General features: G+C 40.1%; 1 protein-coding gene across 1 annotated transcript in view; it reads right to left on the bottom strand.

The window, feature by feature from the left end:
- The window catches only part of SYN2 (synapsin II), a 176,319-nt gene that overhangs the window by 18,699 nt on the left and 145,210 nt on the right, over window positions 1–12,410 (bottom strand). The window contains exons 6-10 of the mRNA XM_063114500.1: window positions 5,679–5,741; window positions 5,134–5,276; window positions 2,026–2,100; window positions 1,502–1,604; window positions 134–283 (exon numbers count right to left, since the gene is read on the bottom strand). Of these exons, the coding sequence (XP_062970570.1) occupies window positions 134–283; window positions 1,502–1,604; window positions 2,026–2,100; window positions 5,134–5,276; window positions 5,679–5,741 (534 nt within the window). The remainder of the gene's footprint in view (window positions 1–133; window positions 284–1,501; window positions 1,605–2,025; window positions 2,101–5,133; window positions 5,277–5,678; window positions 5,742–12,410) is intronic.

Below are 12,410 nucleotides of genomic sequence, written 5' to 3'. Positions count from 1 at the left end.
GAAAGGGAAGGGAAAGAAGAGGTAAAGACTCGTTAGATCTTCTTCAGCCCTGTGGGTATCTGACCTCTTCTCAACTAGCCTCTGGGCTTGAGAATGGTTCCCAGCTCCCTTCAGTCTCCTCCCAGCTGCTTACCTGTGGTTGCTGGGTGGTTAAGGGTCTCTGAGGGGATAGGACAGGAGTCCTGGACAGCAGCTGGTTCATCTTGCTGATGACTAGTTCGGTGATGAATTGTCTGTCTTCTACCTGGTGCTCCCCAATCAGTGGCATACTACAGTCCATGACCTGGTGGAAGATGTGCCCAGGTGAGGAAAGGGTCTGGAAACATAAAAGGCCTGGTACGGTCTTTCAGAATGGGTAGGATGTAAGCCAGCAGAGATGGGATGGAGATAAAGCAGGTGTTCTTGTCTTCAGCTGAAAGTATGTTCCTTTGCAGAAACAGGACTTTTTTATCCCCTCCTCCTGTGAACCTGTGCCTCAGGCCATCCCCCTAACCTTCACCCAGGCCAGGGCTCAGTGGGACTGAAAGACTGCTGGCTGAAGGTAGTGGGAAGAGGTAGAGAGCAAGGAGAGGCTACAGCCCCAGGGCTCAGAAGTTTTCAGACTTTCCCTTAAGTCTCTGGTTAGAAGCAGGCAGTTTTCATCTCTGACTTTTCACCCACACAATCTCTGTCTGCAAACATGCTCTGCTCATTGAATGACCAGATTCCTGCCTTTACTCCTGAAATGGGATGCCTTCTCCATATACAATCAATGCTGATATTCCTTTACCTTTAAGCCCAGCTCAATGTTTTCTTCCTTTAGGAAATACCTGTCTTACTGGGATCATAGACTCTGTAGTCCAACTCTTACATTTATGGATGAGAAAACTGAGGCCCACCCAGAGAGGGGAGGTGTGACCATACAGAAGGTTACATGCCAAGCAGGCCTTGGGGTAGATTCTGAGTCTAAAGCCCACTGACTCTTCCTTTAATACAGGAAAAGGGAGTCAGAAAGTCGTGTTAGAGGACCAGGCTGAGTAAAGTGTCTCCAAGGCTCAGGGAGAGGCTGAGGAGAATCTCCTGCATCTAGGTGCCCAGGTTGCAACCCCGATTTACCCTGTGGCCTTGGGCACATGCTCATGACACTAGGTCTCAGTTTTCTCACCTGTCAAATGAACAGATTGGGTCAAATGACTCGTAAGGGCAGCTTTCTGAGACCAGGAATGGTAAAATCACTACAGTCTTCCCAGAGGAATGGCATTAGTCTAGGACACCAGGAACCCAGACCCAGCATCTCTTACCCATGGTGTAGGTCAGCCTAGCAGGTTGGAAACAATAGCTCCCCACTGTCAGAGGTGTCTTGCTACACAGATCCACTCATTTGTTGTCTGGAACATTCCCATGGCTCAGGAAACTCTAACCTAAGTGCCGTCTGGGCTTCCCACCTAGTTTTCAAGCCAAGAGCTTGGCCTCCAGCCTTAGGGATTGTCTCTTACTGAGATACTTCTTGGGCCAGACATACCTCAAAAATGTAGTCTTTCCCATCTTTGCCATGTACAGCTTTGACAGCACAGATATCCAGGCCACCAAACATCTCAGAGCAGGTGTCCACCCACAGTTTGTACCTGGATGGGATGGGAAGATGTCCTGAGGCTGGGCACTGGCTCACATCAGGACTTCCTGCTAGCCAGGCTCTCCTTGCGGCCTCCCCCAACCCCATCAAGCACATTCCCATATCTACGATGCCCTCCCCTCTGCTCTCCAGACCCTCCCCATCTTTCCACCTCTTGGAGGGCTTCCTTGGCTATCCCAGTCCATGTAGCTACTCCTTTCTTGGAGCTTCTGTGGTATGTACAGTCTTTATCTCCATAATTTAGCACAAGAGCCAGTCCTGCCTGATCTATTAACTGGTCACTTGGGCCTTTGTGTTTTATCTGTCCTGTTTGGTCAGAGGCTTCCCTTGCGCAGGGCTCATTTCTTATACCTCTTCATCCATGGAGGCCTTCCTCTCACAGGGCTAGAGACCCGACTCCTCCTTCCACTCACCTGTCTGACATGGCAATTTGCTCCAGCATTGCAGAACCAGTGTTCGTCTTCCAGTTCCCTGAGATTGAGGTCCTCCTGCAACAAGGTTGCACCAGGACAGAACAGGCAGTGAGCCACTCCAGAAGGAGGAGGGCATGAAACCGTCCAGTATTTTAGCTCACTGCTGCTTTCCCTACCTTCTTCTCCCACAAATTACCCAGGGGTCTGTCTACTGAGCCTACAGCCTGCTGCCTCTGCCAAACCCCCACCTACAACACCCTGTACACCTCTCTGCAAGGGTCAAGCCCAGGTGGCTCTGGCTGCATGGGGCCTGCCCTGATCTTTTCTACCAGATGAGCCCTTGTCCTCCTGAGAACCTCTATAGGACTTCACCTGTAGCCCACTTACAATCCTGCATCTACTTTTTACTTTAGCTATTTGAGCTGAGTCTTAAGCTAAGACTTGTCCACAAGTCTGTAACCACCTGAGGTGTAGATTGTGTCTTGAATCCTCAGCAGTCTACCACTCAGTATCTGGGATGACTTGGCATACACAAACTGAATTCCATTGATCCTGGGAACTTCCTCATGTTCTTATGAATATCTCCCAATGTCTTCCTCCCTGGCTCATACATTTATTCATTCAACATTTAACTTCGAAGGTCCACTACACTATCAGCCATGTGACTCTGGGCAAGTCAGTGAACTCTTTGGGCTTCAGTTGCTTCATCCGTCAAGTGGAGCTGACCAGCATCACACCAGCAACCTCTTCTCTACTGTGCCAACTGCACCCTCCATCCACGAGCATGTGTTAGAGTCAGTTAGTCTTAGATTAAATAGGAAGCAGATGACTTGGTTTCTGGTTCTGGATTTGCTTTTGACTAGCTTGGTGACCTTGGGAAAGTCACTTCAGTTCTCTAAGCCTCCCTTATCTGTAAATACAGATCAATTGGTCAGGAGGACCAAATTGGTACAGGTTTAAATAAACTGTATAAACCCAAAATATATCTTTTTAATTATTAGTCTTTACCCAGACACAGTCAAGAGGAAGGGGATGGCCTTGGGGACAGAAAAGCCCTGCTTGTCATGTGCTGCCCTTATCACTCAATACTGTTTGGCTACCCGGGGCATGTGGGAGCAGAGGGGACACTGAGAGGCCATTCAGTGCCAGCTCGACTGCCTCTGTGGACTCATAGGTCATCTGACCTCTGCAGAGGGACCCATGTTATTGCCTCCTGAGGGTGGAGGCAGAATAGCACCTTCTTTTCACCAAGCATTGCTGTCTCTGGATCTCTAGGGTGCAAGCTGGGGGAGAGCGAAATTCCAAACCTTATCTTGGCTATTGCTAAGTCAGTTCCTCCTTCTGAGAGCAGAGATATAACCAAGTTTGGGGAAGAGGCATGTGGAAGAGGAGCTAAGAGGGCCTGCACATTCTTCCACATAACTGATGGCCCCTTGCAAATAAGAAAGTATGTAGATGTTATTTAAAGCTTCTCTGGTCGCCCACCCTTCATCAGTGTTTGGCAATTCTCTTTTCTTATGCTTCATTTTAAACCGTTTCTGGAAACCCTAACCCTTAAACATTTGTGTCTCCTTTTAAGAATCAAGATGTTTTTGCTCCACTGTCATCATGAATAAATATTTTGTGTTTAGAGGATTTTAAAATTAAAAGATAGGAAATCTGCTTTCCTAGGCGCCTGCAAATATCCATTCTTCTGCTTCTTTTAGCTAGTTTTTATAATGGTCTTTTAAATTATTCTGCCTTACATTGTGCATATTTTTAAAGTAACCCTAAATTCCTTTCCGGAAGCAGGAACACTGCAAGTATAAAATTAAAAACATTTTAAAAGTAGAAATCTAAGTCAATAAAGGGATAAAGAAAATTCTGTGCCTCAGTTTTCTACAAGGGCTCTTCCCTGAATACTTATAGGTGCCTACTGTGTGCCTGCTACTTCCACTGTTCTCTCCCACAGGAGCTCAGGGTCACAGGAGAGTGACACCAAACACACATGCGTGGAAGGGGCTAAACTAGAGGTGTATGAGGCATGGGAAAGGAATGTAGGGAATGCACGCCTATCCAACTCCAGGGCTAGGGAGTGTAAATACTGAAAGAGGGATGAGGGAAGGAAAATGGAAACAGGTGGGTACAGGAAGGCTGCTCAACCTTGAAGTCTGCTGAAGTCCTGAGTGGTAAAGATAAAATTCATATATTAATAATGTTCTTCCTTTGTAAAGAAAATACCACCTTAAATTAAAAAAAAAAAAAAAGTGGGAGGTTAACATTTGCAAAATTGGAATTATAAACCATTTACATTTTTATATATATTATGGAAAGTCAGGTAGTCTTAAAATCTTTTCTTTTACTAAATTGTAATGGAGGAAACCTTTAACTTTTCCATTCTGGCAAATGGACACAGTTATGTGGATGAGTCATTTACTCTCATAACCACTAGGCTTTTAACACTCTGCAGCATTTTCAGGGCTGGATATTTATAACAGGAGTTTCTTAACTCCTGTTTCTGTGCTTTTTCTGGCAGTCTGGTGAAGCCTCTGGATTCTTTTCAATGTATAAAATATATAAGATGTATAAATGTATAAAATGAAGTAGACAGGATCACAAAGGTACCCAATTAGATTTATCAAAAATATTTAAAAAACCAAATCTGTAATTAGTAAAATATACTTCTCTTTCTAAATAACAGGATGTAGTGGCAGGGCTGATAACTACCAAGATTTTTAAGTAGTGATGCGAATAATTGATATTTAGAGATAACTGTTACAACTGTAGTGTGATATAAGGATATCTGTGATAACCTTTAATGAGAAAGTCCTATATACTGTTATTACCACTGTTGTCTTTTGTCTCTGTTCACAGCTGAAAAGAAAGCTCAACTTCACTTAGAGGCTAGTGAAAATGAATAGTAATTCTATTTCTCCTCTTAGTTCATAGGCCCCTCCTCTGACTTAAAAGGAACCCAGATTAAGAATCCATGGCACCCTCTCTCTGTTATCGGCCCTCTGGGCCAGATGAGGTTAAACTAGGAGTTGGTTGCTACCTGGAGGCTCAAACTTTCTATTGTGGCTGAGGAGAAAGTGGAGAGTATCTGCTGGGACCCCACATCCCACTCACATGTAAGCCTTGTAGTTGCTGCCAATCTTCTGGACCCGGATGTCATACTTGGCATCAATGAAAGGCTCTGCTGTGGCATAGGTCTGGGTAAGAGCCACCACACTAGCAATGTCCTGGAAGTCATAGTGGTTTTCTACTTTGACCTAATGTTGGAACAAGGCAGGGAGGGAGAAAGGGAGACATACACACTCATACATGCTGGAAAGTCACAAGGGCTATGAGCCTCCAAACTCATCAAGATGTTTCCAGTCTAGATGCAAACCTGTGTGCCACACCTCCCCAGGAGGCCCCTTCTCTCTAGCTTCCCTTTCCAGGCTCAGAGGCCATACTTGTTGCAAAGGGCCCGAGGGACCAAGCAGGTGGCCTGGACTCTGCTTGTTGAAAGAGGTCTGGTTGGGTAAACACTCATGGCTTCAGAGGGGCTAAATCTTCTCCTTGGAAAGAATTCATCAGGAACAGAGGCAGAAGAGCAGTCCACAAATGGGTTCTCTGAAAAATGCCCTTCTCGGCCTCTACCCCAAAGCATAGCAGGCCCTCTGCCTTACCTTGCCCATGCCCGAGTGAGCGTGGCCAATCTTCACCACCACAGGGAATGTGGGCAGTGTGAGCTGAAAGCAGAGGAAAAAGGAACAAACTGGTCAGAATGTGCCTCTCTCTGGAATCCTACAAATATTTTTCTTGGGAACACCCTTGGGAGGATCCTTTAAAGAACTAGTCCAACCTACTGGCTTTACAAATTATAAAACTGAGGCCCATAGAATGACAGTGACTTTCCCAAGGTCACATAGCATATTAGTGGCAGAGCTACAAAATGTTGTTCTCCTATCTGGTATTCTCTATATCTTTAAAACTCATTGCTTCAAACTTCTCTGCATTAGACAACCCAGGGCAGGACTGGCCCTCAGCCAAACAGAATTTTTTTTAAAAATGTATCTCTGAAAGGGTGAATTTTACTGTATGTCAATTATAGCTTAATAAACCCAACTTTTTAAAAAAAATGCATCTTTGAGATCTTTATGTCCCTTTTTGTCATGTGCCTCTTAGTACCTACTCCTCTTCAAAGGTCCAGCTTTCCTGTAATAATCCTGGCTGTCCTCTCCTTTCATAATCTTCCCTGCTCACTAACACCCCCAAACTGACTGCCAAACACAGCTTAGTATGCGACGGCCTATTTCTGCCCAGTTTGGTGCTTGGAAGTGAGCTATTACAAGAATTCAACATGTTTATCATTGGAAAGAGATCCTTAAGATAGTAAACTCTACCTTGAGGTAGCCATATTTTAACAGAGGAGCAATAAAAACTTAAAAGCTAAAGAATTAGCCTAAAGGTAGGTTTCAAGTTATTACAAAATGCAGATGGAAGAAGTAATGTGGTGGAGGGGAAGGGAGACTAGACTAGACTCAGGAGACTCATGTTCTGGTGCTCTCTGCCACTAACTTTCTGCAAGTCACTTTTCCTCACTGAGCTTCAACATTCACATCTGTCAAATGAAGAGATCAAACTGGATGCTTTCCCAGATCCCTTCAAATGATACATCAGACTCTATCTTGGTCTGGACCGTCTATGAAGAACCAACTTGGACACCAACCTGGACATTATCATCTTCCTCAGTCAGACTCAGCTCTCTTTCAGTATCCTTCTTTTCAAATATCACTAGCACCATCAAAATGAAAATACGTCCTTTGACGGCAATAATGTTGACCCTGATGAAAAGTCAGATCCCATGGGAACATAGGTGCAACCAGATACTGGGAATATCTGGCCTGAGGATTTCAGCATTTCTGGATGAGGCCACTTAAGGCTGGGGAAAGAGCTTCAAAGGGTTTTAGAAATCATGTAGTGCAACCCTATTTTATGGAGAAGAAATTGAAGCCTGAGGAGGCAAAGGTCACAAAGCTACCTAGTGACAATCAGAATCAGAACCCAGCCTCCTACTTTCCAGTCCAGCACTGTGTGGAAACGTCACACAGCAATAATCTTATAGAGATTTGTGATTTGGAGCCTTGGAGCACTATGTTCTGTCAGCAGACAAGGTTCCGGTGTGCCTTGCTTCTTTGTTTTCTCAGCTGACCCTCATTGTATAACTGACAGTCTCCAGTGAGAATCAGTATAGCCGAGGGCCTGGTCTTTGAGATCTGTGAAAGTTGTCAGAACCAGAATGGAGTCATGTGTGTTAAACTCTAACAAAAATAAATAAATGAAGCTAGGAGGCTGAGAAGGGAGGGCACTCACACCTACATGCCTATGATAAGAACCATTACAAAGATTCTTACACACATATGCCTATAACAAAAACCTTCCCCAAGGATTTTTCAAATTGCAACTTGCTACGTGAGTCACAAGGACACCTAGTCTATGTACAAGAATGCTTTTGCCTGACATTGTCTCCACTAAAGAACTGGTGTCAATTCCTTGGGTAAGCCCCTGTAACAAATGCTCTGTTTGTTTCAAAACAAATTAGTTTTTTCTTTCGCCTTTAAATGCACATATTTTTATATGCACATAGTTTACTATGGTACACATATTCCCATTGCAATGTTCTGTTCCCAAATAAACTCTACTTTATATATTTGGCCTCAATTTATTTTTTAGGTCAACATTCCTGGTGACCATGAAAGTATCCAGAGTGCCTCCCCTGACCACCCTGAGTTCCTCTTGAATTTGGCACTAGGTTCTGGCAAAGGGTCCTTTGAGTCCTCCAACTCTAGAGGCTTCGCTGGGTGCAAAGATTGAGTCTGCCCTGGATTTCAGACCTCCCTTGTTTTGGCTGATGTCTGCTGGACTTTACTTGGGCTGTTTTGACCCTTTTAAAAGCAAGGGTTTTCTATCTCCACCCACAGGAGACTCCAGTGAAGGTAATTGTCATTTCCACTTCTGCTATGGCGGGAGATTCAGGTTATGGGTTTGGCAGCTCCGCTATTTCTGTTCTTGGGTAGGAGGAATTCCTCTCAAAGTCCTTCTTTTCTGCTTTGCCTCCTCTACACAGCAGGAGGCTTGGGTCATGGGTATCAGCAAAGTAGGGTTTTTATTTTTATTTATTTTTTTGCCTCTCCACTCCTCCTGCACAGCAGGAGATTTGGGTTGCAGTTGGCAGGGCAGGTACTAGTAGTTGCACTTTTTGGCCAAGAATTCCACAGCATGCTTTAAAGTTACAGCTGTCTTTTGTCAACTGCAATTTTGGATCTGCCTATGGTCAAAACTGGGGTCTTTAAAAATTCCTAAATTAGTATACTTGTGTGCATTATTTTTTTTTTAAAAAAGCTGGGTTTAGAACTAGACGCAATGATATTCCCTAAGGCCTACCAAGTTTCCTCATGCATGGTTTTAGATTGATGGCCACCACGAGAATCATTCAAACTTTCCAAGTTTTTCTTTTTTTCTTAGTACCAAATTAAGAGACTGCAACTATAGGATTAACCCTTTGTGGTCACCAGGAATATTGACCTAAAAAAAATCAGAGGCCAAATATATAAAGTAGGGTTAAGTTCTCTCTCAATTTTTTTTTCCTACTTTGAATGCTGACTCTTCTGCAGGTGTTCAGATAAAATTCACTGTTTGTGATATTTCAGACAAAATGAGAAAAAAAAAAATTACTAGATAACTATCTACAAAAGTTGAGTTCTCAGTTCCAACAGGTAAAAATCTTGAGCTCTGAGCAATAATATAAGGTATCTCTGTCCAACATAAGAATTGCTTTGGTTGCCACACATGGGCTAGAAAGAGCCTAAGGAAATAATAATAATCATGATAGCTTTTTAAAAAGTGACCCACCCGCATTGATGGTCAAACAAACCAGACCATCAAACAAAAGAAAAACTTGTTCAGCCAGTTCTAGCTAAAATGTAAACATTGAAAATTTAACCCTAAACTCACTTAAAAGTAAAGGGAAAAAAAAAAAAAAAAGAAGGTAAAAATGTTTTTCTTTAAAAATCAAACTGCTATAAAAACTGGCTTACCCAAAATCCAGTTCAACTGTCTTCATTAGGTTCTCTATTGGGGCAAATAAAGTGTAGCCATGTGAAAAGGTCCCATTTTGTTCTAAAAAAAATTGAGATCTAAGTATCTTTTATAAACTGGTGAGTTTGTATTCCTATCTCATGACTAAAAAATAAGAGCAATAAGGTCTTATTTGTGTGTATGTATACGTGCTTAGGTAGGTTTACACATATGTAGATGTATTATGTTGTATGTTGTGTGTACACGGTAAACTCCTGTATAGTCAGCCAGAAATCCCTGAAGGAAAATGAGTGCTCAATTGAAGAAAAAAAATCTTTTTCTTTGCTAAATTATGTAGTAATTAACCCCAAAGACTTTTTAGTTAATGTGACTTAAGTACATCTTTAATAAATAAGCTCGTTTTAAATTTGTTGATAAAGTAAAAATAGAAATGTCTTCAAAACTATCAACTACATTTGTGCCTGGGTTTATTGGTCAGACAGAACAATATTTGTCTCTGCTAGAGGTTTTCAGGTCATAAAACTATAAACTTAGCTTAAAACAAAATTATCTTTGATTATGTAATTCTTTGATAAGTGAGACTAATTTAATATTGTTGGCTTAATGAAAATTGCTGTAGCTTCTGAGTTATCAGCAAAAAGCCCGTATTTTTAACTTTAAAGTGAACACTTGATATTCAAAGGCTATGAAAAATGGTTAACTGGGAAATAACTTAAAATGATGAGTAGACTTGTCTGACATCTCAGTTTTTGTAAATAATCTAGGTATAATTGATAAAAAATACATAAATTAGGTAAATGTAAATGGAATAAATGTTTACAAATAAACTTTTCATGTAATTTAAAATCTTAAAGTTAAGTTCATTAATTGAATGACAGATACTCATTAAATGTCTGAGTCATTTCCAAATAAGATAAAAAAATTAAAACATAAATAGGCTTAATATAAATATAAATTTGTTCTTGGCTTTTAAATTTTATAAAAAGGGTAAACATATTTGGGTCTATTAACATATATGAAAAATTAAGGTTATGGGAAAATGTGTTTTTAAAATTATAAAACGGTTCTCATCTATAAAATACTTATTTGTAACAGATAGTTCAAAATTGCTTGCTTCCTAGATTAAGATTACTAAGAGTTAAAAGCCTAATTAATGTATGTAATTCTGTATACAAAGTATATTTTTTTATTAGAAAAATTATAAGATATAAAAATGTGTTCTTTATTTTGTTTAAATTCAGAGGTTATTTAAGGTTGGTTCAACAAAGTAAATTTAAGAAGGAAATAGAAACATGATAGAAAGGGATCAGTAAGTAAAGAAGGGGGAAATATGAAGAAAGTTGTGGGTATAAAGATGTACTTTTGGTAAGAAAGGTTAAAAAGAAAAGAGAATAACTTGTATGAAAAAGAATCTCGTGTAGTAAACTTTTGTCCTAAAGTGAAATGACTCATTATTTAGCGAAGAGGAAGTATAGGACAAAACAGAAAGTCTAAAATGTCATGGAAATGTCTGAGTTAGTTGTAATCATGGTTCATGAAGGGTGAATTTGTGAAAGAATATTGCTTGTGATTAAGTTGGCTATAATTAGAAGGGAATTATTTATGTCCTTCTAAAGACTGAGCTTTGATATTAAAAATACACCGATAGAGGACTTTCCCCCCTATGTTAGAACAAGGTTTCCTTGACTCTTAGTAAAACCGAGGGAGGTTTTGATTTTTAATTCTGAAGTCTGCCATCTTCTTAACAGTTTTAATTTCTGCTACATTTCTCCCTGAAATTCATTTAATCTCCCTGTTTTCAGGTTGGAAGTGCTGTCTTCTTCATTTAGAATGGTGATTTCATTTCTTGAGGAACAGTTTTCCTCCTGAAGCTTCGTAGATTCGTATCTCAGAAGTTCATCTTTTGCTGTATCTCAGTGTACATACGTGATTTGCAGGTCACACGTCACTGCCTGCAGCTCTCCTTCTCTCTCCCTTGAGAAGGTCTTGGGTGATAACTCTCTCTTTAACTTTTTCATCAGCTAACTCTGCTGTTATCATCTGACACTGGAATGTTCCGTCTTGAAGGCCTAAAAAGTAATGCTTTCTTCCGGTATAATTTGATTCTGTACTGTTGGCATTTCTTGATATGCCTAAATGGTTCCATATAACCAGGAAACTTCCCATGTTTTCTAAAAGCCATACATTCCCCTGCTCAAGGTATTGTTTTTCTTGCTTATATTATTCTTCTATAATATAGTGTACTCTTATAACCTTGGACACATTCTTCCTGTGTCTGATTAAATTCAAAATACCTTTTCATCAGGTTCAAATTTCATGTTATTTAAATGGGCTTCCCATAAGGAGAAACAATCACACTGCAGGTTTTTCTTTGCCTTTTTGGTAACTGGCCTGAGAAACAAAGATTTTGCGTTTTATCAAGATAATTTCCCTGTTGTCTTTATTAGGTTTTTGATTACTTGGGAAAACTGAGATTTGAAAGGGTTAAGGTTTTTTATCCATGTAACTTTATTGTTTTCAAAACTTTTAAATTATCACTCTGGTTAAATGGATGACTATTATTTCACAGTGACCTGTGATTCTATTATGATTCAGTATTTTAAACCTTTTCGCATCCTTGACAGGCTTCTCCAATATTAAAATTCTAAACTAAGTCTTTGGGATTTTCCAGCTGGGCCCCTGGAAAGCCTCAAAGAAAGTATCTCTCATCTTGTAGAGATATTAACTGATTAGGCTTACTAGGCAAATTGAATGAAAAGCATTGTCAAATGATAAGTGGTATTTTAGATCTTTTATTTTACACTTATGAATATGTTTCAGTTTACATTTATGAATATGCTATTGATATTAATGTTACAAAATTATATAAAATTCTTAAAAATCTAATATTTTATCAGTCATAATTTTGGTTTGTTAAATTGTCTTTAAAGTTATATTTATATAAATATGTTATTAATGTAAGTATTCTAAAGATTATATAAAATTTATAAAATCTGATGTTCCTGATGTGATGCTGCTGTATACAATAGAAATAATGAAACTTCCTGGTCAATTGCTGATTATAGTGAGCTTTCATTAGATCTTAACTATGGCTATTCTAAGTCTCTGGTGTCCACAGTTTTGATTTTTCTCTAAAGACATCTGCAATCAGATTCATGTAAAAAGACATAAACATAGGTTTCTAATAACTTTAAGATTATTGTGGATTGAATGTCTCTCCAAATTCACTTAAGCTTTACTTGTGTACCCCGATTTTTATGTATTAGAAACTTGGCTCCCACTGTGACAGTGTTAAGAGAGTGGGAAATCCTATTATGGTA

Source organism: Cynocephalus volans, chromosome 11 (genome assembly GCF_027409185.1).
Source record: "Cynocephalus volans isolate mCynVol1 chromosome 11, mCynVol1.pri, whole genome shotgun sequence".
Taxonomy (NCBI): domain Eukaryota; kingdom Metazoa; phylum Chordata; class Mammalia; order Dermoptera; family Cynocephalidae; genus Cynocephalus; species Cynocephalus volans.
The sequence above is the reverse complement of the archived record's forward strand: the minus strand, read 5'-3'. Positions and strand labels throughout refer to the sequence as shown.